Source organism: Cricetulus griseus, chromosome 9 (assembly GCF_003668045.3).
Source record: "Cricetulus griseus strain 17A/GY chromosome 9, alternate assembly CriGri-PICRH-1.0, whole genome shotgun sequence".
Lineage (NCBI taxonomy): Eukaryota > Metazoa > Chordata > Mammalia > Rodentia > Cricetidae > Cricetulus > Cricetulus griseus.
This window is the reverse complement of record NC_048602.1, coordinates 11161292-11189209: the sequence shown is the minus strand read 5'-3', so window position 1 is coordinate 11189209 and position 27918 is coordinate 11161292. Positions and strand designations below refer to the sequence as shown.

The 27918-nt window shown below is 49.9% G+C and overlaps 1 protein-coding gene and 1 non-coding gene across 2 annotated transcripts in view; one reads left to right on the top strand and one right to left on the bottom strand.

Annotated features, from left to right (window-relative positions):
* Positions 1–27918, top strand: part of Arhgap35 (Rho GTPase activating protein 35) — a 106181-nt gene that overhangs the window by 76402 nt on the left and 1861 nt on the right. The window contains exons 4-7 of the mRNA XM_027431029.2: positions 16323–16400; positions 17559–17690; positions 25949–26054; positions 26685–27918. The exon at positions 26685–27918 is cut by the window's right edge and continues 1861 nt beyond it. Of these exons, the coding sequence (XP_027286830.1) occupies positions 16323–16400; positions 17559–17690; positions 25949–26054; positions 26685–27042 (674 nt within the window). The 3' untranslated portion in view covers positions 27043–27918. The remainder of the gene's footprint in view (positions 1–16322; positions 16401–17558; positions 17691–25948; positions 26055–26684) is intronic.
* On the bottom strand, positions 8655–8761 carry LOC113831289. Its single transcript, XR_003487945.1, has one exon. It is a non-coding gene; the product is annotated as a U6 spliceosomal RNA (small nuclear RNA).

The window sequence follows — 27918 nt, the reverse complement described above, 5'->3', positions numbered from 1 at the left end:
AGATCTCCACGAGTTTGAGGCCAGCCTGGTCTACAAGAGCTAGTTTCAGGACAGGCTCCAAAGCTACAAAGGGAAACCCGTCTTGAAAAACAAAAACAAAACAAAACAAAAACCCAGCAACGACAACAAATTGAAATGGCATAATGCAGTTGTACGATGGGTTTTGTTGGTTTGGTTTGCTGTTTTGAGACAAAGTGTTTGCTACTATCTGAAGCTCTCAGTCTTCTGAGTGTTGGGATTGCAGGCCTCTTTCTCTAAGCCCAGCTGACATGTGGAAGTCCCTGCTGCTGGTTCTCTGCATGTTCTTTCTTGGATGTATCGGGTTATTTTATCCACTGGCAGCTGAAAGGTGAATATTTGTGGGATGTTAGCACAGGTCATACCGCAGCAGCTATGTATAGCTGAGGTGGCACAGGCTCTTGTGGTTAAGTCCCATATGTGCCCATCTCTGTTGACCTGTGGGTGTGGTCAGCTTGAGACTTCATCACCATATACCTCTGTAAACTGCTTGACATGTGTTAACCTTACATAAAAGTCTTGGTTAAGCATCTAACCCAATTCTTTATATATAGCTAAGACCTGGGAGTTGTAGGGTTTCAGCAGCTAAGAGCCTGTCTTGCCAAGATTGGCCTTGTGGTAATATTGGGACAGGGGAGGCTATGACCATGTGACAGTGTCTCTCACACTTTTGCGCCCTGGAAGAGTAATGGTGTCTTTAGTTGGTATCTTACTTAGCTTTCTAAGGGTGATGGGACAGAATGAATTTAGCCGCAGTTGAGCCCATCTGAAAATGCTTCGAGGCCTCAGTGGAGAGGTGACTGCTAAGAGAGCATATTTAGGAGTTCCTGTGGCATCCTTACCCATCTGTGCAGCTGCAGGCCTTCGGCGCTTGAAACTTCAGTGAGGAAGCAGGCGTGTCTGGGTGGAGGCTTGCCTCTGACAGGGTGGAAGAATCTTCTAGGAGGGAAAGGAGTCCGGGCTGGTGTGAGTCAAGGGTGGCAGACAGTGGTGATGTAGTACTCTTACCCTTTGAAGGTCAGCTTGCAGCACCTGGGCTTGCTCAGGGTGTTGTAGACTCTTCCTTGGAGCCAAAGGTAGGCTATACCACCAGGATGCTGGTGTACTTACACTGTTAAAGATCTATTGAACATTTTCTTGGGGAAAGTAATTTTTTCTCTCTCTCACTTTTCCCATCATTATCTCCAGTGAGAAGACAGGTTTTGAAAGGGAGGTGGGGGTGGGGCTATGTGGGAGAAGTTGCTAGCCTGCCTCAGTTGACCTAGGGAACGACTCCATTAGCTGTCAACTTTGTCAGTCAGTCTTGCTGTGCCTTCTGCTCCAGGTATCCTGAATCTGGTCCCTGCCTCCAGCTTTAGTCTCATTCTGCCCTTGACTTAGTAGCGTAGCTTCTTACTGAGTGGTCTCTCTGCTTCTGGTCTCATTTGTCCAGCTCCCAGTTGCTGCAGTGGAGTTTATGATAACTTCCCCCGTCAGTGTTCTCCATCATCCTGGACAAAACTGGGTCTAGCCTTGCGCCTTGATGTTTTCTTCATTCACCCCCAACTTCAGGTCACAATCAGAACCGCTGCCATTCCTCAAAAGTCCTACTTGGAGCCCTTCTCTGGCCTGCCCTGCCCTCCAAGTCAGAGCCCCTATGAACCGTCTGTGTGCCCTGCACCTTTCTCTGCGAGTACTCTATGTATGAGACCCTCACTGTTCATCTCCTCAATAGACCCTGAGCTCCTTCATTGTTTCCCTCAAGCCAAGTGCACAAGACTCTAGTAAATGATGAATGACTGCACAGTGTAGAGCATTCAAAGGACCCCATCCCTCAGAAGCCCCATTTAGCTATGGAAATGTGGAATGTGTACATAGAGAAGGGGAGGCAGGGAGGCAGGGAGACACATATAACACTAAGGTCCTCAGCAAGGCCTGGTGTGTCTTGGTGGGAACAGATGCCCTATGTCTTTGGTGTAGGGGTAAGGGAGGACTGCAAACAGGGAGCATGTGTGGTACTTGGAGCTGCCCGCCAGCAGAATGAGAGGCGGAGTCAGCCTGGAGAAGCTGATGGGGAACATGGTGTCCTCTAGGTGGGAGCTAACAACAGACCTATGCCTGAATAATAAGATCCAATAGCATCACCTGCCATAGAGGGAATACCTAAAATTGTTGGACAGTGCAGTCAATGAAATACACTAGTTACAAAAACCACGATTTATGCTCGCTCCCATTTACACAAAATGTCCAAAATAGGCAAGCCTGCCCATTCACAAAGTGTGGTAGCAGCTGCAAGGAGGCAGAAATTTGGAGTGTCTGCTCATGGGGACAGTTTCTTTCTGGACTGATAGAAGGGCTGTAAAAATTAGTGGTTGACTTTTCTCAATATGCTAGGGCAGGGGGCAGCTGTTGTGTCATATATTTTGAATGAATTAGATAAATGTGAATTGTTGGTTGATAGCAACAGTAAGTGGAAGATAAAATATATATTTTCCTCTCGGATAGGTCATTTTTCACCGAGTCTACAGTTGGTTGTTGTCATCTGAGGTAGATCCTTAGAGAGGCCTGCTCACAGGCTTGTTCACGTCTCCTCCTAACACAGTGTTGGTCTGTGTTATTTTTTTCATTGCTGTGACCAAATACTTTGAAGACACGGATGAAGGGAGAAAGAGTAAGGCAAATAAGGAAACCAAGTCATCAGACAGAACACAGGATGAGTTGGCGTAGTGAGCCCTAGGGAGCCTGTGATTGCCTGCGGCTGCTCAACACTCTCTCCGTCCTTTATCCTCAGGGTTTCTGTTTTTGTCCCATACAAGTTTCTATTACATCTTTGAATGCTACAAGGTATTGCTGCTCTAGAACTTTCTTTGGAGTTTGCTTAAGTATTTGCTGTGTGGAGTTCCCCAAGGTAATGCAGAACAAGGGGACAGCAGATTCTCAGACCCCTGCCACCTTTCATTTGGAAGACAAAATCACATGTATTTACCTTGGTGTTTTTGGTTAGGTGTTTTGGTTGAGCATCTGGAGATCTGAACCTGCAAGTCACCATGAAGATGTCATGCCCATCATCACACTTAGAAAATGTTTATACCCTTCTTCTGGTAGTAAGAGCCAGGCATGGCTCCCCCTACCGGGGACACTGTCTGTATTAGTGGCTTTTCTAACACTGCCGCAAAAGCAATCTTAGAAGGCAAGGAGTATTTGGACTCACTGTTTGGAGACATGGAGAGAAGGGGAACATGCCTGCTCACATTATGTCCCGTGCTGACGCTCAGCTTGCCTTTTGCTTTGTCCCTGGAATGGTGCCATCCACATTCACAGTGGATCTTCTCAGCCTCCATTAAGCCTGAATGAAAGCATCTTCACAAATGTGCCCAGAGGCCTGGCAATCCAGTCAAGCTGGCCTTGAAGGTGTGCCATCATACTATCTGGCCCAAGTGTTTGTGGCATACCCACCCTTTGGTTCAGGGCAGACAAAGGTGAAGAGCATAGTGTTGTAAAGACATCTGTGAACCCCCAGAGGAAGGGGTCAGGGTGACTGAACCTCTGAATCATAGTTTGCTCCTCACACACAGCTCTCCAAGAAGGGAGGCCTAATTGAGTCCCAGTCACCTGATGTGGGCCCCATGATACTAAAGCCAGCCTCTGGTGTTGGTGCTGCTGCTGCTGTATCCTTTCTGAAGTCTAGTCAGTGACCAAGTATACTGACAACAGGCATGGTTGGTGGTGACCAGTAGCTATTTGAACAGAATGCCAAATTCACCTTTGGCTTTACCTCCCATGTCTCACCTCCATGTATGAATGAAAATGAGTGTCTATACAGACTTCCATCTGGTAGTGTTGGAATCAAGACAGCTTCGGTTTATCTCCCCTCCGTAGCACACTCCTGCACGGGGTCTCATCTATTTGCCCTTGGGAAATAGATGTCCAGCAATACGGAGCACTTGAGAGTGTGGTGCAGTTCAGAAAAGGCCAACACAGTTTTTCCTGGAACTAGTCTCCATCCAAAAAATTCCACCAAGCTATGAAATGGAAAATAGCTGCTAAGAATTTAGACATGCAAGTATTTCAGCTCTCTAACAGAGCAAACTACAGTGTCATCTCGATGGGGGACAGTGGGACAAAAGGCCAACTCTCGCCTGAATTGACTCCTCCCAGCTGTTGAACGGTAAACTCCCAGATTGCCCAATCCAGTTAGGAAATGCAGTTTATTTGGACCTCACACACAGCACAGCACCTCTTTTGTGTAACAAGGTACCAGCAACAGTGTCTGTGGGCATCATGGCCAGCGTGGTTCTGAGCGGATCCCCCATTTCCCTGGGTTCCCATTTCCTTCACTGTTGCATGAGACAAAGTAGCACCTGTGGACATTTAAGGAGCAGCATAAGCCGTGTGCAGGTTTGGAGTTCACCTGCCAGGCTCTGGGTTTCCTGATTCTCATTCTACCAACAGGCCTACTGCACAGGTGATCGCCTTCATTGTGCCCTTTTCATTGCTAGTAAGATGCTAGAATATAAGGTGTATAGTTTGATACACTGGTTGGAGGGGTCTGTGTGAGTTAATGTCACCTCTTGTTCTAGGTTGCTTTTTTTTCTGCCTTTGCATACCTGTCCCTCATCACCTTCCTGTTTCTCTGCTTCCTTGTAAGTGAAGCAAACACAAGTCACTTGCATTCCAAAAATTCTTCGCTGCCACATATCCAGGCGGTCAGCTCGCCAGCTCTTGCGTGATCCAGATAAGTGGAGTTCGCTTAGCTTGTGACTCTGCCTTGCTAGAGGATTTCCTCAGGACCCGGTGCCCTTCGTGATCAGAACGGCGTGCCCTGGCATAATGCCCGGAGAGACCAGCAGCCAGAGAAGTCGAGCGTGTCTCACCAAGTAACCCTGCCTTCCATCCAAGACAGAAATAGTCTGGGTGTCAGCCCAAGTCCCCAGCATAGTTCCAGCAGGCCCACTCTGCCTGGCTGTCTTGACTGTCCTGGTCCTTTATGTGTTGGGGAGGATCTGAAAGACAGGCTGCTCTACCCTTTGTGAACAGAGGGAATCTTGTGCCATATAAGATGAGCAGGGTCATGGGGACAGCAGACTGTCATGTGTGAGTGTCCCTTCATAGAGCTGGCCGTGTAGCTGGGACCTGGGAACTCCTTTGGCCCTGTCTATTCTCCCTTTCATCCCTCCGTCTTATTTTGGTCAAGTGTCACACTCCCAGCCTCCCACTTGAACTTTCCAGGAACTAAAGGTTCGGTGCCCTGCCAGTCCTGGTGGTGGCAGTGGGAGGGTGCTGGCAGGTGCTGCCACCCTGCAGTACGCCATGCCCGGGTCCTGAGTGCCCCACTCGTACAGGTGGGGCTCAGTGCTCATGTTCTGTAGGCAACATGGCCACAATAGTCCTAGCTTGCAGATCTTTTAGTCTCCCACTTTTCAGCTACAGATCGGAGGTGAACCTATGGGCATTTGGGAGGACAAGCCACTCGGCATCACTGCCTAAGCCAAAAAACCCTCATCTGCAACAGGCCCTGTCCCTCCCTTTAAGGCCAGTGGTAAAAATGTTGAAGACCCACACAGGTTGACTGGGAAGACTGGGTGTATCAAAGGGGCCAAGAGGACAAGAACTTAGGTAAATTCTCAGAGCAGGGCCACCTGTTCTGGGATATCCCAGATACAAACAAGCCATGGGCCTGTGCTGAATAAGTAAAGAAAAAAAACGGGGTGAAAAGCAGAAAATGGCAGCTGTAGTAAACGAATGGAGACTTTGGATTCAGGGAGGCAGGAAAGCCTTTGGGGAAGGTGGAGGCTGCACGTGTGTCTGCAGGAGATGGGGGCTGATGGAATGGCCTGCTGCCGCCCACCACTTGCCTCTGGTTGCCCGCAGAATTCTTCAAGTCAACCGCTCTCTCCTCTGGCAGCCACTGAACCTCTTCTAGGTGCTGGAGCGTGCTGAACACTACCACCGGAAAGTACTAGTGGCTCTCATGGACTGTGGGGGCCCTGGGCCCTAGCACTTAACAGATAACCAGTATGCAGCAGCTTGTAGATGTTGCTTGGTGCTGTGCAGGAAGAGTGTGTGGTCTGAGCTGCCCACACCTCTCCAGCTCCGCCTTGTTTGTGCATGCTCTGCTTTTTTTCTTATTCTGGGACTCTGGACAATTGTAAAAGTCTGTACAGAGGATATAGGAAGTGATGGGTCTGGTCTGGCCCCACAGTTGATAAGTGCCACACCTTGGAGGTGATGTTATCATAGCAGAGGACTTTTTCTAAAGTGGAGCCACAAAGAATTCACTCAAGTGTCAAAGGGAACAAGGAATGTTCATAGAAGGGCTGTGATCAGTGGAGTGAAGTCAGGTGACAGTCCCCTCCCCAGCCACATAGAGACAAGTTGGGGTTTTTCGTTTGTTTTTGTTTTTGTTTTGTTTTGTTTTGTTTCAGGGCTTGGGACCTGCTTTTGTCCCAGAGACTTCTGACTATAAAAAAGCACTCCTTAGAGACCAGGGCTGTGTTTGGTGACTTGATTCCTTTCATGGGCCACTGTATATCAGGAACCTCTACCCTCCTTGCAGCATTGGAGAGGTGTGCCTGTGACCTCGAGGTACTTTTCCACCTAACTGCTCTAGGGAGTTTTGGCACCCTGTGTAGACAATGACAGTGGTGTTGTGACTCCGTGCAGCCCGGCATTAGGACACTGTGGCTTTGACAGCTTTGCTCGGCCATGAGTTCCCTTGGAGTAGTACACCAACTCCACTCATGATCACTCTGGCACCACCCCTGTGCCACTAGGTTCATACAGGTATGCCATAGGAGTCACTTCAAGTGGGAGCACACCTCATATTCTTAACAGGAGGGCTCTCTGAGCTGTTGTGGCTAGGGACTTTCATTCCTGTTCCTCAGAGAGAAGTGTGCTTGCCTCCACTGTGGGTTATACCCCTTTCACTCTGCTGGCCTGGAACCTGGGGTATGTTCCTTGGACATCAGGAGAGCACAGAACTTGTGTTCTGCTCAGAGCCACATCCAAAAGCCCTACTTTTGGATAGTTCATAGCAAGCCCAGTCAGATGCCTGAGCCATCTGATACACAAACTGGGTAAGGACTTTGTGTCTTCTCCGTGTCACCCTGTCTTTCCTCCCCAGGCAGCCTGGGATTGATGGCCTGCTGTGCAGATGTACTTTGTCACTGGAAATGCATAGTTGCACTGCCTACAGTCCAGCTAATACAAGGCTTGTCATAATACAGTGTGTGTATCACTCTGTCAGGGAACAAATGACAGGGACTCTGGAGGAGCCAAGCAGCTCAGGTTGCACAGCAGGCAGAAAGGCCGTGGAGAGCCTAGTGGAACATGCCAGGTGGGATTCCTGCTGACCTTTCGAGGAGTGCTGTAGCAGGAAACCTCCAAAGCAGGACTGGCTGGGGAGAAGGGGTGTCTGGGAACACCTGTTCCCTTAGGTACAGATGCCTTCCTGAGGTAGAAATGGGGGAGGGGGTTCTGTCCCTCTTTGGGTCTAGCATGGTACTTCTGTGCTCCGTCAGGTGACATACAGATCAGCTGCATCACATCCCAGCTCTGTGGTCTTGAGCAGGCAGTCTGGCCTCTGAACATCCTATTGCTCTGGAAAATGAAAATGGGTGTGTGCGTGCGTGCGCGTGTGTGTGTGTGTGTGTGTGTGTGTGTGTGTGTGTGTGTGTGTGTGCGCGAGCCTGTGTGTTAGCGTTTATCTGTGAATCCAGCATTAGGAAGGTAGAGGTGGAGGATCAGAAATTGAAGGTCATCCTCTGCTACATGAAAAGTTTCAAGCTAGGTTAGGCTACATGAGACGCTTTCTTTACAAAAAATAAAAATAAAACAAATCTACTACCACTTTGTGCTTCCTGATCCTCCAAGATGAAACTCAAGCTCCTGTGCGTTCATGAGACCACAGACTGATCCCACCACAAAACTATGAACTAGAGGAAAACCTTCCTGCCTTACAAACCAATGACAACAGCAGTAATTTCTGTCAGAATTAGTGGGAGGATTTGGCATTCTGCTTCTAGTTAAGAGCTTACTTAGTACAGTGTCTGGCACATGGTAGGTCTTCACTGTGATTGTTACTGACATTTTGGTATCATTTCAATATGCCTTTGATTTATATAATCTTAATATTCACTCACACACACACACACATACACACACACACAAGATAGGGTTTCACTGAGTAGTAGTCCTGGCTGTCTTAGATCTCACTCTGTAGACCAGGCTGGCCTCAAACTCACAGAGATCCGCCTGCCTCTTCCCCCCAAGAGCTGGGATTAAAGGCGTGTGCCACCTCCTCCCTGCTTTCACACCTTCTTAACAGACGAACTAATGATAGAGTTACCTTGATTTTGGTGAGGATTTCTAGCATTAGAAGATGCAGAGTAGGGGCTGGAGAGATGGCTCAGAGGTTAAGAGCACCGACTGCTCTTCCAGAGGTCCTGAGTTCCAATTCCCAGCAACCACATGGTGGCTCACAACCATCCGTTATGAGATCTGGTGCCCTCTTCTGGTGTGCAGATAGACATGGAAGCAGAATGTTGTAAACATAATAAATAAATAAAAATCTTAAAAAAAAAAAAAAACAAAGATGCAGAGTTTGTTCTTAGCTGCCCAGCTCAGCTATAAGACAGCCAAATGTGAAGGGGGAGGGGTTAGTATTGACGCATGTCGTGAGTTTGTGTGTCATACTTGTACAGAGGCCATGCTATCTTCTTTGTATTGTTCCATTTTAATATATGTGCTGCTGAAGTGAGAACACATGTATAGGTTTGGTTTTTGGTTGGATGTTTGTTTTTGAGACAAGATCTCATTATGAAGCCTTGGCTGGCCTGGCACTCGCTCTGGAGACCAGGCTGGCATTGAACTCACAGAGATCCGCCTGCCTCTGCCTCCTGAATGCTGGGATTAAAGGTGTGTGCCACCAACACCCACCCACATAGGCAGATTCTTGGGGCTTGTTAAGAGTGCAGGCTACAGGGCTAGAAAGACGGCTCAGTGATTCAGAGCATTTGCCACTTTGGCAGGATACCTGGTTCCCGTTCCCAGCACTCACCCGATGTCTCACAACCATCTGTTAATTTTAGTTCCAGGGATCTGGCACTGACTTCTGGACCAAGGGTGCTGCTGCATATACATACATGGTCCACAGACATATGTGCCGGCAAAACACTGGTGCACGTAAATATTGTTTAAGTAAATTTCAGGTCTACACAGTCAGGCGTGATGTCACAGTTTGTAATCCAGCACTTGAGAAGTAGTGGCAGAGGGATCAGGAGTTCAAGATCAGCCAAATGGCAAGTTCCAGGCCAGCCTCGACCCTGTCTCCAAAACCTAAAAAGAATGCACCCTGTGGAAGCAGCCAGATGGAGGAGCGCGGGCAGTGCACACCTGCTATTGCCGTATTAGGGGAATAGGCACGCTAAACACAGTGCCGAGATGGCACTAAACACAAGCCACTCTGCTGAGATAGGGCCCGTACCTTCAGTGCCCCGAGAAGGGGAGCAGCACTCTTGCTCTTGGTTTTTGGGCCAACCTCACCACCCCATACATACCCTATTTGGTAAGGTGATGGCAGCAGATCCTCTGCAGGAGTTGCAATGGTAGTAGTCTGGGCATATATCCCAAAGGAATGCTGCTGCTGCTGCTGCTGCTGCTGCTGCTGCTGCTGCTGCTGCTGCTTCCAGAGAGCCAGTCCTCAGTATTGCTTGCTGTCCATCCTGTCTGGGTAGAGTGTTTTAACATGCTAACACTGTCAATTACTCCAGAGGAAGGAAAAAAAGCTAAAGTGCTGATTTTGTGTGTGTGTGTGTGTGTGTGTGTGTGTGTGTGTGTGTGTGTGTGTATCCAAATATAGAAAGTAAAATCATAAGCAACTCCAAGTTTGTCTGGGGGGAAGTATTGATTCACTGCTTAAAAGAAAATCAGAAGAACCAAGTGCCGGTTATGCAGGTTATACAGTGGTGTAGCCTTACTTAATTAAGGGCCTTACAGAAGGATTTCTGGCCAAGAGGGCTGCTGGAGGGGAGAGAAAAGCTCATTTGGATATTTAATTTTTGCCCATACATAAAGCTGGGCGTGGTGGTGTATGCCTCCTCTAGTCCTAGCAATCTGGAGGCAGAGGCAATTGGATCTCTGTGAGTTCCACGCTAACCAGGGCTATGTATAAAAACCCTGTGTTGGGGTGGGTGAGGGGGGGATTAGGCCAAGAGTTGATTCTCCCTCAGTTTTCAGACTCCTGTAAGATATTGTGGTGCTGGCCTCTCTTGGGAACTGGATGGTTGAAAAGTGAAAATGAGCCATTCATATCAAACTAGTTTTGAGCAAGCCTAAAAACTCTGTCAAGTATATTGCCTGTTGTCTGCACACTTAGTAAGCTCATGATGTCATGCTTGGTCATAGCCAAAAGGACAAAAAAGGAATAGTAATCTGCTGAAAGAGGGACTAGATCTTGCTTTTGTCTGTTTTGTAGAGTGCACAGTAGTCAAGACTATGTAGATTGGGCTGGCCTCAAACTCATGGCTGTCTCTGGAGTGCTGATCTTAAAGGTGTATACCATCGCACCCATGCTTGGCTTGCCTTTTTTTTTTTTTTTTTTTTTTTCAGTATCATACGTGACCATGGTTAAAAATTCAGTGGTGGCTAAGGGCTTGGTTACATAGAAAAAGCAATTGTGAGTAGCTAGAAAGATTGCTTAAGTGGTGGTGAAGAATGTGGGCTCCTTTTCCAGAGGCCTGGGTTTGGTTTCCAGCACCTAGCCTTGGGTCACCTGCACTCATATGCACACACATACACTATTTAAAGTAATGTCTTTTTGTTTTGCTTTTAAGCAGTCACAGCATTTCCGGGACAAGTTTTATTCCTAAAGCTTCTTTTTGTTTTGCCTGTATTGCCCCCTGGTTTCATTGCTACTCATGGAATTTAGGTAGTGGAGAGACCTAAATTTTAGAGACGTAAATTCTGGGTTCTGGGCTGCCTTCTGGAGCTACATTTAGGAATGTGTTGTTCCCCTCCAAAGCAAACCAGGGCACTGGAGCCCGTTGTATACAAGTCCCCTCCCCTGCTCTTGATGCTGGGCTACATTTAAAAAACTGGAGAGCCAGAGTATGTTCAAATACCCTATTGAAACGGTAAAATACAGCATGCTTAATGAAGATCAGGTCTGGGAAGCTCTCCACCTTGTATGTGTTACTTCATCTGTCAATCTTAGCGTTCCCATCCGTGCCGAGGAGCTAGTGGCCACCTGCCTGAAGGGGTTATTGTCAGAACTGTGCAGATGCGGAGCCAGCACTGAACATCTGGGCCTCATTGTGAGCGAGCACTTACCACATGGCTCATTATTGGGATTATTGTTGGGTACCGACTCCCTGGGCCAGATGCTAATCTTAAACAGCACCCCAGACAGATATGTATGCACTAAGGAGGGAAATGAGAGGTTCTGACCATTCTTTAAATGGCCTCATGACTATTAGTAGTCATTTATGTGTGGAGAGAATACTTGCCATCCTCTAATTCCCATTCTTAGTTGTAGCTCTGGTCCCTAGAGCCATTGGAACAAGATTGTCCTCCATGGCAGTTGTTCAGGTGTGTGTGTGTGTGTGTGTGTGTGTGTGTGTGTGTGTGTGTGTGTGTGTGTGTGTGTGTGTGTGTAGGAATGCACAACTTTCTCGTGCAGAGGCCAGAGGTTACCGCCTCAGGTATCTTCCTCACTTGGGTCATTTTTTGAGACCAGGTCTTACTGAATCTGGAACTTGCTGTTTTAGCTAGATTGGTTGCACAGGCAGCCCCCAGAGAAAATGCTTGAAACCGGTAGAGGTATTTAAAAGATGGAGGGCTGCTGGGTGAGATTGCCTTAAAGTAGAGTTCTTTGGAGACTCATGGTAGGCAGGGTGCCTCAGTCTCCATTTGTTGTTCTCTGATAGATTGACACAATGCATACCAGCCATTACTGGGGAGTATTTGGCTGGCAGATGTGAGCTAGTCACCGTAGAATTTTCTGTCCATGTTTATGATAACCCTGGCATGCCCTGCTGGATTCTGGTGTATGTGCCTGGGACTCTGCTCGGCCTCTGTGTGGTCCCAGGCCCTTGTCAAGTAGCCCTGCTCTATACAGCATCCTGCCAGCCCACTGGTCACTTTTAACCATCAGGATAGGCACAGGCAGCTTTCAGTGCTGTTTGTTTTTAATTGATTCTAAGTGGTAGTTGTAATAAATTGTGCTCACTAGGCTAATGATACCTTTCTTAAATTGTGCCATGGCGTTGGGTACAACAGCAGCAGGATTGCTATTCTAAAATGAGGTTTGGTAAAACAAACAGGCAGGCCGCTTACAGGAAATGCTGAGCCGATGATTGATTGATGTTCTGGAGCTAGCCTCTTATTCTCAGATGTGCTGTCCCGTGAGGATCCTGTAGGGAAGCAGCAGCCAGTCCCTGGTTCGTTTTCAGATAACCAAGGTGTTGTTTCTTGTGCAGAGGATGGGGATGCCTGACCCAGTGGAGGCTGTGTTGGCTCCTGTACGGTGCCAAGAATGCCTTTCCACCCTGGGACATAGGACTCCATCACATCACCATGTGAAGGGGCTGATATTTAGGGACGAGGAAGAGAGCGTAGAAAATGTTTTCACACTAGTTCATGAAAGCTGGAAACTGCAGGCACATATCCGGGGCTTGTCAACATAAGTCCTGTGCACTTGTGATGTGTCACCCAACATGAAATGGGTAGAAAGGTTAAATGTATCTGAGAACGTTTTTAAGTCATTGAGGAACGAATCCATCGTAAATTTACTAAAACCAGTATAATGGCATGTGTCCATAATCCCAATGAGATGGAGGTAAAAGACTAACTAACCATGAGCTCAAGGCCAGCCTGGGCTACATAGTAAGACACCATCACCATCATCATCAAGGCAGCTGTCACCATCACCATCATCATCAAGGCAGCTGTTGTTGTTGCTAGCGGCGGCAGCAGCATTGTTTTTTTTTTTTTTTTTTTTTTTTAAAGCTTGAGATGTGGCTCAGTTGGTAGAGATTTTACCTACCGTGTATAAGGCCTGTGATGACAGCAAGTTTGATTGTCAGCCACACTCACACCATGTGGCTAACGACTTCAAAGGGCCGATGTTTCTGACCTCTGAAGATACCTGCACTCACATGCACAAACCACACACACAGAAAACTTTGTCTGTTTATTGTTATTTGTAACACGATAAATGAAAGACCCAGTGGCTGATACTGGAGTTCAGACTTCAAGCTGAAGAACAGAAAAGAAAAGTAGCAGGCCACTGGCTCTTACCACTACCTCAGGCTGAGTGCGCTGATCCTGCTGCCCTCCTCAGTGTGGCTGGAGAATCTTCAATGTGGCTGGAGACTGAATGCCTGCCACTGAATAATGGAAACCCTGCTTCTGTCTTTTATAGCCCACTAGTGCTGGAATTAAAGGCGTGTGAACTGTTACTCTTTTTAGGCTGACTCAATCTCATGTATCCCTGGGCGGCCTTGAACTCAGAGACATCCATCTGCCTCTTAATCCTGAGCCCTGGGATTAAAGGTATGTGCCTGGCTTCTATGGCTTGTGGCTGACTTCGCTTTCTGAATCCTCAGGCAAACTTTAATAAATCATAAGTATCACTACAGTTATTGTGTTTGGTTTTTCAAGATAGGTAGCCCTGTCTTGTGTAGCCCTGGCTATCCTGGAACTCACTCTGTAGACCTGACTGGCCTCCAACTCACAGAGATCCACCTGCCTCAGCCTACCAAGTGCTGGGATTAAAGGTGTGCACCACCATGCCTGGCTCTCTCATGATGTTCTTGATTCCTGTCTTAATTTTTAAAAATTGACATCATGTCCATATTCTTTGATGTCCTACAAAGGGTGGAGGAGCCTTTCCTTAAATTCCTTACAGCAGGAACCCAAACAGGTGGCACCAACCTTGGCTTCCAAGTGGGACAGTATCTCTACAAAAGGAACGGTGATGGCATCTGCATCATAAATTTGAAGAGGACCCAGGAGAAGCTCTGATGTCAGCATCATCTGCAGGAATGCTGGCCACATGACTCTGTCCTTGATCCAGCAGATCCAAACAGCCTTCAGGAACTTGAGGAAGTCACGACTTGTGGTGGTGACAGATCCCAGGGCTGACTGCCATCATTCTGTGTGACACAGATTCTCCGGCTGTATGGACATTGAGAAACAACAAGAGTGTTCACTCAGGGCTCTGATGTGCTTGATGGCCCCAGAAGTTCTATGAGCAACCATGGGAAACTACGCCTGATTGCCACCTCTGCAGAGATCCTGAAGAAGTTGAAAAGGAACAAGTAGAGCTGAAAAGGCTGTGAGCAAGGGAAGACTTTCTGGGTGGATGGACACCAGCTCCTCAGCTCGAGTACTGATGCTGTCCAGGTGCCTTCCGCCTCTGACGCCTCATCTAGAGCTGCTGTGGCTCAGGCCACTGAATAGCTTAGAACAGCCACCAAGCAGTTCTGCAGACACTTGAGCAAAAGAAAAGAAGGTGGATGGAAAATAATAAAAAAGGTCACAGAAAAGGGGGTGGGAAAACAAACATTTAATACTTAAAGACCTCTTTCAGGTGCAAATGAGAAGCACTGCAGAGGGAAATAAGCAGCATGAATAGTAAGAAACAGACCTAGACTGGGGTGTGGGGGTGCCTTGTGGTAGACGCCCAAGGCACCTCCAGGTGGTTCCTTCCCAGTACTTTGCAAACACCAGAAAAAGCCACTTAAGACTTTGTACCCATGAAAGCCTGGGAGAACCTAAACAAGGGTGGCACTGTTTCTGGAGTCATAGTATATGCTGGGATCTGGTGGATGACACTCTTGTTTTGTGTTTTGGTTTTTATGATTCTGGAGATCAAACCAGGGCAGGTGCTCTACCACTGAGCTGTACTCCAACTCCTAAGAGCTATATTATAAAAACATGAACACACTGAATTACATAGGAAAAGTTCACAGGATGCTCTGTGTGTGAAAGAAGGAACCGTGTTTCTTCATTCTTTGGGGTCAAGCAAAGCTTGTTGAGTACGCAGCAAGACAGCAGCTGAGGTGAGGCAGACTGCGCCTTCCTTTCTGCTTCCTGTGGCTCTGGCACTGGACAGAAGCCCACTCATGGCAGGCAAGTGCTCTAGACACAAACACACTTCTAGCCTTCTTATTTACTTTGTTGGTGTTGGGGGTAAGTGTTGTTTCTCCTTTTACTGAGTGGGTTAGTCCCAGGGATTAAGCGCACGCTGTCACTGGTCGGTGGCCCTCCCGAGGCAGAGGCAGGCGTAATTCTGAGTTTGAGGGCAGCAGGACTACACAGAGAAACCCTGTCTGAAAGGAAAAAAAAAAACCTAAAGCTGTCAACCTTGGCAGTGCCTTAGCCTGCCTGCTGATCTGTCTCACCCAGCCCCTTTTTGGCTTTCTGAGACCGTCTCACTCTGTCACCCATGGAGACCTGGAACTCATTATGTATCCCTGACAGGCCTCAAACTTGCTATGATCCTTCACCTCTGTCCCTGCCTTCTACGATTGCAAGTATGTGCCACCATGCCTGGCTTTTTATCTTTAGCAGAAAAATACTCAGGCCCGGTGGTGGTAGTGGTGGCATCGGCACACACCTTTACCCCCGGCACTTGGGAGGCAGCGGCAGGCTGATCTGTGTAAGTTCAAGGCCAGCCTGGTCTACAAAACTAGTTCCAAGATAGCAGGACACGGAGAAACTCTGTCTCAGGCCCCCCACACCCTCCCCCCAAGAAATGGATAAAGGGGCTGGAGAGATGACTCAGCAGTTAAAAGCACTGACTGCTCTTCCAGAGGACCTGAGTTCAATTTTCCAGCACCCTTGAATGGCCTTCATTGGTACTGGGCATATACCCAGGGAAAAATCTCATACATATAATTTCTTTTAGTAAAATATTCAAGACTGTACACTAAAAAGTGGGTAATATTGCTGGGGTGTGGTGATGAACACTCAGGAAGCAGGGGCAGGTGGATCTCTGGTGTTGGGGCTAGCCTGGTCTACAGATGAAGTTCCAGAGAATACTAAGCCAAATGTAGCAAACATCTGCAGTTCTATCACTTGGAAACTGGAGGCAAGAGGATGAGGTGTTCAAGGCCAGCCTGAGCTAGATGAGCCCTTACCTTTAAAGGAAAAGGAGGATGGGGTTCAGTGCTCGTGTTTTCAAGTGTTTTCAAGCATCAAACAAGAAAGCACTGCTACCCTGCTCCTCCATCGCGGTGGGAACCTTGTGGTCTCCTCAGTGAGCCCCTGTCCCTCTGCCCTCCAGCTCTGGTTCATGGGACCTGCTTATCCTTTCTCCACAGGACTGAGCACTGAGGGCATCTACCGGGTCAGCGGGAACAAGTCAGAGATGGAAAGTCTGCAGAGACAGTTCGATCAAGGTGAGTCGCAGCCTGGCTGTGCATCACTAGTCCAAAGCAGATGCCATGGCTGGATTGCCCGGAGGGCCTGGGTACCAAGAGGGACTGGCTCAGAGACAGAGGTTACATGTGCCCCCCATGGGGGACCAGGTCTATCAACATACCATCCCTGCCAAGGCTGTTGCCACTGCCGTCCACGGCCGCCATTAGAGGTTTCCTGGCCCTGGCTCACTTCTAGAAGGGCCTTGCCTCCCTGGGCTGGGATCAGGGGTGGTAGCATTTGAATTAATGATCCAGTATTTTTTGACAGTCTAGAAGTGTCTGTATCAACAACATTTCAAGATAGTTGAGCTGAAATCTTAGTCACCAACTTTGGGTGTGGCTGCCCTGCTCCTGAGTTAGGTCAAGTGTGAGAGGCTCCCAGCTAGGGACTCGGCTCTTAATGCCAAGCCAGGCTACCAGGCCAGAGCAGAACAGTGAACACTCTCAGCTGTCAGCAGCCAGAGAGTAAGCAAAGTTAGGGGACAAGAGGGCCAGTTTCTGGAGCAACCACCTCACCTGTTTTCATGGGCCAGTATTACCTTGTAATCATATGCCACTATTTGAACATCAGGAATATGTCCTGGAAAACACACACACACACACACACACACAATTTCATTGGGCAAGTGTCAAATGGTACACTTACAATAAGCCACATGGAATTATCTCAGGACCTTTGCTGGCCAAAGTGGTTTTGTGGTGCATGACTGTACCTGTAAGAATCTGAATAGCTGGTAGTCCAGAAAGGGACGCTTGGTGTCCATTTGTAGACAAGTCCTACGGAATGAAGCACGCAGGTTGGTTAGAGAGAGAAGGGAAATGAGAAGGAGGGGTCAGTGAAGCCATGGGCTGGGAGGAACCAGGGAGAAGAAAATGGGGGATTCTTCCTCCCTCCATCGTGGTCTGGAAGAGGCAATAACCGCATGGCGGGCAGGAAGGAAGTGAGGGGAACACTGAAGCTCATGAGAACCCAGTGGGATGAGCAGGGAACCTGGGGGCTGAAGGGAAGCTCTCCAGCCCTGTCTGAACCCAGGCCGCCCTGCCCCGGGCAGCATCAGAAAGCCTGCCCTTATGTGAGCTCTCTGTGGCTTCTGCTGACTTGGATGAGTCTGGCCTCACCTCTTGATTTGCTTTCAGACCACAATCTGGACCTGGCAGAGAAAGACTTCACCGTGAACACTGTGGCAGGGGCCATGAAGAGCTTCTTCTCTGAGCTTCCAGACCCCCTTGTACCATACAGCATGCAGATCGACCTGGTGGAAGCGCACAGTGAGTACAGGCTCCAGTAAGGAGGCTCTAGGCAGCCCTGACTTTTTTATGAAAGCCCAGCCACACCTTGGCTTGTTTCTTGCCAACTTTAAGTTAACCTGTCTATCTTTTGCCTCGGGGCTTTCATCTTTCTCTTCTGTAAATCTTACTTTCACTCTTACTCCATAGCTGTCTGGGTGGCTGGCCCCTGATGTTCTCGTCTCTACCTGCCAGCCCTGCCTGACTGTTCGTCTCTCCTGCCTCGAGATTGACCATTCAGCTCTAGTAGACCATCAGGCAAAGAATCACAGCTCCACAGAGTTAACCAAATACAGCATAAACAAAAGTCACACACCTTGAAATAATATTCCCAACAGCAGCTGCAGCTCCCTGACCCTGGCATCCACCACGGGTGCCATCCCTGTCCGTCTGCTGTGTCTGCCCTTAGTTTGCCCCTTGGGAAGAGCTGGACTGCTGTTGGGAAGCAGGTTATCCTGGACCCTTGTCTGTCTTCTGCCTCATATAAGGCAGCAAACCGGTCAGCTGAGGCCATACAAACCCGGGAAGTTACCTGTGGAGCTGGAGAAATGGCTCGGTGGTTAAGAGCACGGGCTGCTAGTCCATAGGACCCAGGTTCAGTTTCTAGCACCTACATGGTGGCTCACAACCATCCATAACTCCCGTTTTAGGGAATCTAACACCCTCTTCTGACTTCTCGGGATGTCAGGCATACATGTGATGCACAAATGTGCATGCAGGCAAAACACAAAATAAAATTAATAAATCTAAAAAGTAAAAAAGAATTTTTAAAGAAGAAAATTGGGAGGTGGGGAACAAATTCTCCAGTGGCCTTAGTCAGAAGATCACAAGGCTCTGCAGCCCAAAAGACCTCCAGGGGTTTTTTGGTGTTCATTTGAGGTAGTGTCTTGTGTATCAAGGTGCCTTCAAACTTACCTTTCTGCCTCCCATGGGCTGCCATTACAGATGTGCACACGTCTGCCTGACTTAGAAGCTCTAGTTTTGATGGCCGTCTCTAGAGCTGTTCTCTAGAGTTCTCCAGCTGTGGTCCATGACCCTTTTAGGGGTCAAACAGCCTTTTCTTGAGGGTTGTATATCATATATCCTGCATATCAGACACTTATATTACAATTCAAACTGTAGAAAAATTGCATTTATGAAGTAGCCGCAAAAACAATCTTATGTCTGGGGTCACCACCACATGAGGAACTGTATTAAGGGTCACAGCACTAGGATAGTTGAGCGCCACTGCTCTAGGATTCTCATGGTATGGGATGCTTTCTCATTGTCTGGGTGTGTCATGTACCATGAAGGCCCTGGCCTCTTGGAGCTGCCTACCACAGACTTCTTATTTAGTCAAAGCCCTTGCAGGGAAAGGGGGGCTAGACCCTGAAACAGAAATTTATCCACAGTTGCTGAAAGGCATACCCCTCTGGGTGGGTTCAAGGCCAGTCTGGTCTACTATGTAAGTTCCAAGACAGCCAAAATATGTAATAAGATACCTTAGGAGTGGGGTGGGGGGAGACCTTGTAGAATGCCAAGAAAGAGGTCAGGCAAGAAAAGGGGAGGTGTGGTCCTGGGCTAGCTCAGCACTGCCTGACTCCAGCGGTGTACTCACTCTCAAGGCTGTGGTCCCTGCTCCTAAAGAAGCTAGCCCAGCTGTGGAGGGTGCAGGGCTCAGGTTACCTGCACCCAGTTTGTTTCCACAGCTGCCAGCCTCCCTCTCATTTTGCCCACCTACCAAGGCTGGGAGGCAGCGCTTAATGGTGGGGACCATCTCAGGCTCATGCTGTCTCTCTAAGGGAAGTTAGAGAGGGTTGGGGGGGGGGGTGCACTGGTTGGGACCCAGTTCTCACATTTGTCTTGACCTGGCGCCATCTAGAGGCATGTTGAGTTCTGGCACGCAACAGAATGCCATTGTTTCTTGGAACAGCTGACATGGCACCTTTTTGTTTGGGAAGGGCCCGCCAGGGTGCTACTGATAGGGGGTCCACTTCCTGTCCTCCCATCGCTTCTGCCACCCACTCTGTAGGTTCCCACAGCTCAGAAGGTGGCTGCACAGCAGCCTGGGAAGGGTGGAGTCTCATAGCTTCCTCTCCATTGTATGCTTTCTGGGCCCTGCTAGTCAGCTGGGCCACCTCTTGTCTGTCCTTTCTTGACACCCTGACAGAAGAGAGTGGAGAGGAGGGGGTCTCAGATGGCACTTCACAGCAGAAGCAGCGAGTGGAGCGTGGGCCTCGATGGCGCAAGGTGGACTTAGCTGAGTCAGATACCAGGCACTGAAAAAGTTGTGTCAAGGGACATGGTAGAAGGGAGATTGTCGTGCCTTATAGTAGCATAGGTTTCCATGGCAACAGCAACTTAACCAGCTCTTTTCACGTACTGCCTCAGAGTAGCTGTGTCTGTGTGTCCAGGCTTGCATGCGATTCCAACACCCCATCACAACATGATGAGGGTCATTGTCTGATTGTGGTGTACGCATCAGAGTGTCAAGATTTGAACACTATAACAGAGTGCCCACCAAGTGGGGTCTGGGTGTGTGTTTGCCAGTTGTCTTCCTAGCTTAGTCAAGGTAACATGGAGACTCATGCACTAGCAGAGCTCACAGATCGTTGCTTGCTGTGTGCGGCAGGCTCTGCTGGGTATTGGTGTGTGCTCTTAGTCACCAGTGAGGTAGAGGACTGTCTCTCCATGGTACAGAGGAGCCCGAGGCTCTCAGAGTGACAGAGTTTGGCTGGAGGCCCAGGTCACACGGCTGGGGGCTGGCAAGCTGGAACTTGAGTCCCTGCTTTCCTGGGTGGAAGCTGATGTTCTCTGTAGACAGACTCAAGCAAGCTGAGCTGTGAGTGCAGAAAGCTCCATGATTGGGAAGAGGCGGGGAGCGGGAGAAGGAGGCGTCGTGAGCTCTGATTTCAGGCAGCGGCTAGAGTTGTAAGGCAGCGAGTGGGGCTTTGTGTCGCCCTCTCTTCCCTCATTCCAACAGAATTTGTTCCCAGACTGCATGGTCATCTTTTCCCTCTTCTCCACCACCAGCACCACCAATCCCTTCCCTGTCCAGAGTCCCTCTAGTTCATCTGGGCCCCACAGGCTCTGCCTATGGCTTCTGTACTGGCAGGCATCCTAGAGCTATGTCCACTCTGGCTACAGGATTCCAGGCCAAGGACCCGTAGCTGCCAACATGTGGTCATCCGAGGGAAATTATTCCCAGTGCAGGCTTATCACCTACCTTTCCCACTAGGCAGATGGGGCGGCCAAGGTTGTGGGGTGGGTGACCCTCACTGTCCTGTAGGCTCTTGTTCCCACACCACCTCAGGGTGTGGTTTTCTCTTGTCTGTGCACATAGCTGCTCTGAGATGCTGTGTCCCTCAAAGACACATGACTGTGGCAGACAGAATATGGTTCCAACACTGCCCAGCTTGCTGCATGATCCTGCTTCCAGAAGGGTCTGAATTTTCCATTCTAAGCCAAGCAGAGGGTGGTCCCTGCCTAGCCTTAGCCATACCTTGTGTGCCACACAGGAGGAAGACAGGGACCCAGCTGGGACCCGCCTAGCTTTCTCCTTTTCCAGTAGTCAGTAACTGCCACCCTAGCACTGAGGGGAAGCAACAGTTCCCAGCCTGGAGCTTGGTTTGCAGTGAGCAGCCAGGTTGGGGACAATAGGATCAGGGCCCTTGCCAGGTTTTATGACCAGAGAGAGTTCTTGTACATTTTTGTTTTTCCTTAGTTTAGAGTTGTAGTGGTTGTGTTTTTATTTATTGGATTGGTTTTTCAAGACAGGGTTTCTCTTGTAGTCATGGCTGTCCTGGCACTCACTCTGTAGCCCAGGCTGGCCTCGAACTCAGAGATCCACCTGCCTCTGCCTCTCAAGTGCTGAGATTAAAGGTGTGTGCCACCAATGCCCAGTTAGTTTGGGTTTTTTGTTTGGTTGGTTTTGGGGTTCGGTTTGGTTTTGGTTTGAGACATTCTATAGTCCAAGCTGCCCTCAAACTCTGCATTCTCCTGTCCTAGCTTCCCCAGTATTAGGATTTCAGGGTCTTTGTGCCTTTTCAAGCCCTGGTTTGTGTCCATGTGAGGATGTTTGTAAGGTCCCTGAAGGTCCTGACTTCCGTCTCCTCTTCATTAGGGGTTCCTGGGGACTCAGCTGTTAGCAGCTGTGTTGTGTATATGTAGACTTCACCTTGGTTTGTCTGGACCCTGAGTGCCTGTTCACAGCCCCACTCCATTCCTTTCACTGGCTCCAAGACATGGCAGGGGGTCTGGAGCAAAGAGCAGAGCTGAGGCCCAGCCCCACTTTTTGCCTAAATGCCTACTGAGGATTGCATAAAGAGCATCTTAGAAATGGTCCCTGGGGTACTTTAACACCATGCAAATATAAGCATCCTCTGTCTCCCAGAAGAATGAAATATCATTGCCAGGCATGAGATACCCCCTACTAGTTATCGGTCAGGGAGGTATACCCAGAGCACCATAGGATATCACCATGGTGCTTGACTGCCCACAATAACTCAGTAAGATCCTATGCTGAACCTCAACTGAGCAGAAAATTGTCTCTACTGGCTGGTCTATGTAGTCCTACAAGGTACTTTGCAGGCTGCTGTGGGAGAAGGCCTTTTTTTTTGGGGGGGGGTGTTTTGTTTTTGTTGTTGTTGTTTTTCTGAGACAGGGTTTCTCTGTGGCTTTGGAGCCTGTCCTTGTAGACCAGGCTGGCCCCAAACTCACAAGAGATCCCCCTGCCTCTGCCTCCCGAGTGCTGGGATTAAAGGCGTGCGCCACCAACACCCGGCAAGACATCAGTATTTTTATCCAGTGCTCAACCCTGCATATTACAGTACCATCTTGCCCGGCAAGGTGTGTCCATTGGTACAATGGTGGCATGGCAGTTATGGCTCAAACCAACTTCTTTGTGACTGGATGTGGTTTGCTTTGAGCCTCCTCCACAGGAGGAGTTTCATGCTAGGTACTGACTAAGGAGAGCATGGGCAGAATAAAAAGGGCAGTGGTGGAGTGGGTTTGGCTTGGTGGACTGCTTGCCTAGCATGTGCAAGGCCCTAGGTTCCATCCCCAGCATCAGGGGGGAATCAGTCTCGCTTTAGTGTCATGGGCTCAGGGCCAAGCTTGGCCAGGAAGATCCTGTTGCTCCCCTTGTGGTCCTCCCACTAGACACTTGGTGCTCCTCAGTGTTATGAGTGCAGAAACTCACACAGGTAGGAAGGGAGAAGGAATATAGGTCAGGAACCACTGGGCCTTTCTTGGGCCTCTGACTCAAGAGGCTGCAGGAGGAGGGTGAGCTTTCCCAGGGAGGGGCACCCATCACTACCCCAGGAAGAAAGAAGGGCACACCCATCACCCATGCTCTGCTGATCCTCACACGGGAAGGCCAGGTCTCCTTCCTGAGTGAGACTGCTGCCTGAGATGCTGCTACACAGGTGCCTGATGAAAAGAGACACAGCTGTGTTTATGTCACCGGGTGCCTACAGGGCCCTGGGCATGCTTGCATCTGAAAAGGTGCACTAATTCTAGTAAGTGCAAGTGAGCTGTGCTCATGATTTCTCATGCGTTCTGTAATCGCTTCCCAGCCTCCCTCCTGTGGCTTTCTTCTGCTAAACAGACCACAGCAAATGATTTTCAGACTCAGGACTACAGATCAGCATGGAGGCTCAACCACTGAAACAGCGCTTGGTCAGAGGTGATGCTGACTGCTCCCCTCCATCCCTGTGGCTTCGGTCATCTTCTGACAGGCACACAGGTCCCGTCGCTCAGGTTCCCTGCAGGCCAGAGCAGCCCCAGGACATGCGCCCATCACTGAGCTTACCCTGCACTCCTGCTGCCTCCAGTCTCTCTTACAGACAGGATGCTGAGTGGTGCTCCGGTGTCACTTGCCCATGTTCACAGCTTCTGGGTGCTTGAGACAGCACCTCACTCAGATGAGGGTTTGAGTCAGATTTGGCTCTTAACTGTAGCCGGTCTGCACCACACTTCTGTGTGACTCACCCGGTTATGGTCTTCTGCCATGGCCTCTACTGTAAAGGATCCCAACCAGGAAGCCATGGCCTTACCCCCCCCCCTTTTTTTTTTTAACTGAAAACAGATTTGTTTTGTTTTGAGACAGGGTCTCACCATGTCGCTCAGGCTGCCCTGGAACTCACTAACTCACTCTGTAGGCCAAGCTGGCCTAAAACTCCCAGAGATCCACCTGCTTCTATCTCCCGAGGGCTGGAATTAATGGCACGGGTATGCCACCACTTCCCAGCCAGATTTTTTTTTCCCCTGAGACAGGGATCCTCTATGTAGCCTTGGTTGTCCTGAAACTCTCTCGGTATACAGGCTGGCCTCAGAGTCACAGAGATTCCCCCTGCTCTGCCTCATGAGTGCTGGGATTAAAGGTATGCACCACCACCTTCCCAGATTTTATTTTTAATGCAATTCTCTTCCCAGATTCTCCCCACTTCTGCACCATTTCTTTCATTAGAAAACAAAAAGGCATCTAAAAAATAATAAAAAGATAAAATAAAAACAAATCAGAATAGGATGAAACAAACTAGCAGAAGAAAAGAGCCAAAGAAAAAAACTCGGGAACCACAGAGACACACACAGAGATCCCATTAGAACACAGAATGAGAAGCCATTATTTGTGTGTGTGTGTGTGTGTGTGTGTGTGTGTGTGTGTGTGTGTGTGTGTGTGTGTGTGTGGTGCATTGTGAGACAATCTCCAAAAATGCCATTGAGGCCAGGTGGTGGCGGTGCACACCTTAAATCCTAGCACTTGGAAGGCAGACGCCAGCCTGGTCTACAAAGCGAGTCCAGGACATGCTCTAGAGCTACACAGAGAAACCTGTCGTGGGGGGTGGGGGGGGGAATGCCATTGAATTCATTTGTGTCAGCCGTCTACTGCTGGGCATGGGACCTGCCCTGAAGAGTGTTTTGTGCACCCAGTGAGACCCCAGTAGAGAAAACTGTTTTTTCCTTTGTGAGCAGTTATCAATTGGGACTAGCTTCTGGCTTATGGATGGGGCCTTTCTTACCCTTCTTGTGTTATTCTGTTTGTTACTGTTGTAGAGACCGGGTCTCATCCCACTGCCTAGGCCGACCTCAGACCGACAGTCTTCCCACTGCAGCTTCCCAAGGGCTGGGGTTTCGGGTTCACCTCACCGCGTCCACATGCCCTTCATCTAGGAGGCACGGTGGGACAAGTCTCAGCCACCGGGACTTCAGAGCTTTAGTGCTGTCCCCAAACAGAGGCCGTCGTGGGTTTTGTTGTGTTGTGTTTGGGGGGCTTGTAGGCGTGTTCGCACAAGTGGGATCACCAGATGACTTACAGGAGTCAGTTTTCTCTACCCTGTGAGTCCCAGGAATCAAGCTCAGGTCATGAGACGTAGCAGGTAGTGCTCATACCCATGAGCTGCTCTCCTAGCCACTGTCAGCCCACGCTCCAGTGACACGAAGATCTCTTTCCATGTGCAGAGAGGAATCTGGGTTGGCCAGGTGTCACTCTCGATGGAGTCTGGACCATTTTTGCCTTCCTGCTAAAATGAGCCAAACCCAGCTCAGCTCTGCAGCTGGTCAGTTCCAATCCCCGCTTCACAGACTTCCTGTCTGCTTCCTTGTTTCCCATCCTCAAAGCAGGGCGGATTGTAGAGACGACTGACCTGGTGTGGCATGGATGGCATGCTTCCTGTCACCGCGCATTCGAGCCCTCAGGAGGCGGCAGTAAACACAGGGGCATGTGGTCCCTTTGATGAGCTGCCTAAGAATCGCCCACTGTCCGCAGCAGCACCATGTGCAGAGCCGCTCATGTCTGCAGGGAAGGACAGAGCCCTGGTCTTGTGGCAGACCCCCTCCTTCATGGTCTGTCAGTGTGGGTGGGTGGCAGTGCCCTCCCGTCTGGCCAGGAAGCAAGCAGTCTTTCTGCATTGGGGTGCCTGTCTCCAGGGGCAACCGATGAGCAAAGAATGGTGTTCTTTATGGTACAGTCTGTGGATGGTTCATCTTGGGGGGCAGGGGGGGCAGGAAGCCCAAGCATACAGTACTGTCCTTCAGCAGGGGCCTGGACCCCAGTCCAGGTGTGCGGCCATGGATGCAGGCTCTGGGCATGAGGGTGGGATAGAGCTGTCAGGAAACCCTGGGCTGCCCTCCCAGAGAATTGCCAGAGGCCACTGGTGTGTCCGCCGGCCACAGGTCCTATTGGCTGCTTCATGGCTCCTTTACACCCCCAGAACACCCACCAAACTCAGCCCTGAAAAGCCTTTGGTTTTCTCTCTCAGAAATCAACGACCGAGAACAGAAGCTACACGCTCTTAAGGAGGTGCTGAAGAGATTCCCAAAGGAGAACCATGAGGTCTTCAAATATGTCATCTCCCACCTGAACAAGTAGGTTCCATGCTGCCGGGTGGTTTTCCTCCTGTAATAAACAGGCGTCTCAGGTTAAGTGAGGGAGAAGGAGCCAGCAGGGCCCACCCTCTGCTGCAGAGGCCAGTGCCATAGCCAGGATCCTCGGCATCCTTAGTTTCCACTCTGGCTCTAGCTCTGGTTCCAAGCACACGGCAGGGGGTAGTTTTTCTGGCAGGTGCTGGTGCCTTCAGAAATTTCACAGAAGCAAAAATTCCAAGAGCTCACAGCTGCTCCTTGTCCATGTCTCCGTGCTGGTGTGAGGCAGAGCATATATCAGTGGTGCCTTGGGACAGAACAGCCTGTGAGATGAGCAGAGCACTTAAGCAGGGCCCGGTGTGTCCGCTCGTGGCAGGCCTGTTGGCCGAGGGCTAGTTTTTGGAGCCATGCACTAACTCACTCCCTGCCCATCCCAAACATCGTCACTGCTTTGGTGGATGGTCTATACACTGTCTCTTCCAGGGGCCTGTGGCACCTCCACGTGTCCTCAGCCTCTGGACCCTGTGGCTCCTGAGCCCAAGTGGCAGGGTCAGACCCTGGCAGGGCTGACAGGCAGGCAGGCAGGGAAGCGCTGTGCAGATGTGAGCTGCTGTGCTTTGCCGTCCCCTGCAGGGTCAGTCACAACAACAAGGTGAACCTCATGACCAGTGAGAACCTGTCCATCTGCTTCTGGCCCACCCTGATGCGTCCCGACTTCAGCAGCATGGACGCGCTCACAGCCACGCGCTCCTACCAAACCATCATCGAGCTCTTCATCCAGCAGTGCCCCTTCTTCTTCTACAACCGGCCCATCAGCGAGCCGCCAGGGGTGGCACCTGGCTCCCCCTCAGCGGTGGCTCCCACTGTCCCCTTCCTCACCTCTACGCCTGCTACCAGTCAGCCGTCGCCTCCCCAGTCCCCTCCTCCAACCCCTCAGTCCCCAATGCAGCCATTGCTCTCCTCTCAGCTCCAAGCCGAACACACGCTGTGAGCCACCACAGTCCAAGAGGCAGGAAAACCAGTCGTCTTCTTGACAGGGTGGCATTTGGCCTTGAACAGAATCAGGTCCCCTGGGGTGGAGGTTGCAGCCAAGCGCCTTTTAAAGATTTCAGTGGTGGCACTAGCCAGTGTTCACCATGGCTGGGCAGTCGAGTACCCTGCAGCCTGCTCTTCATCTGGCACTGGCTGTGGTAAGCTGTTGGAGCCCTGCCCTTGGCCTGGGCTACTCTGAGGACTGAACTGACCAGACAGCAGCCCCAGCACCCTCCCTGCTCCCTGGACCCCTTGCCCAACCTATCTGCCTGCACCAGCGTCAGGGCCCCAGCGTCGGGACATCATCCCAGCCTCTGCCAGGGGCAGAGGTTATACCCCAGCAGGGCTGGCCCCTCTAAAGAGGATGCTTCTCAGTTTGTCCTCTCGTTTTCCATACCTAACCCTGCAGTGGGGTCCTTGGGAACATGTGGGCTCTGGCTCTGCTACCCCACGGTACACACCGGGGCACTGGCGTGGCCCATCCGCACAGCAGGAAGAGAGCTTTGTGTCTAGACCCAGCGTGTGGCTTCCCTCCAACCCCTTCCCAGGCTTCTGATCCATTCTCTGCAGCAAAGGAACACTGGAAGAAAGATGGAAACTCTTCACAGAGACGGAAAGACAGAAAGCACGGGAAGAAAGCAGACCTCAAGTTTCCACTTCCACCTGCCAGAAGGCCACTGGGTAAAAAGCCCCTTGTCTGTGTGTGACAGCAAAGTAAGGACACCTGGGCAATGACTGTAAACCCACTGGGCCCCGTAGGTTTACCCCCTGAGAAGTCAGCCTTTGGAGGGGTTGCTGGCCAGCACACTATAGAAACACTACGTATATAGAAATA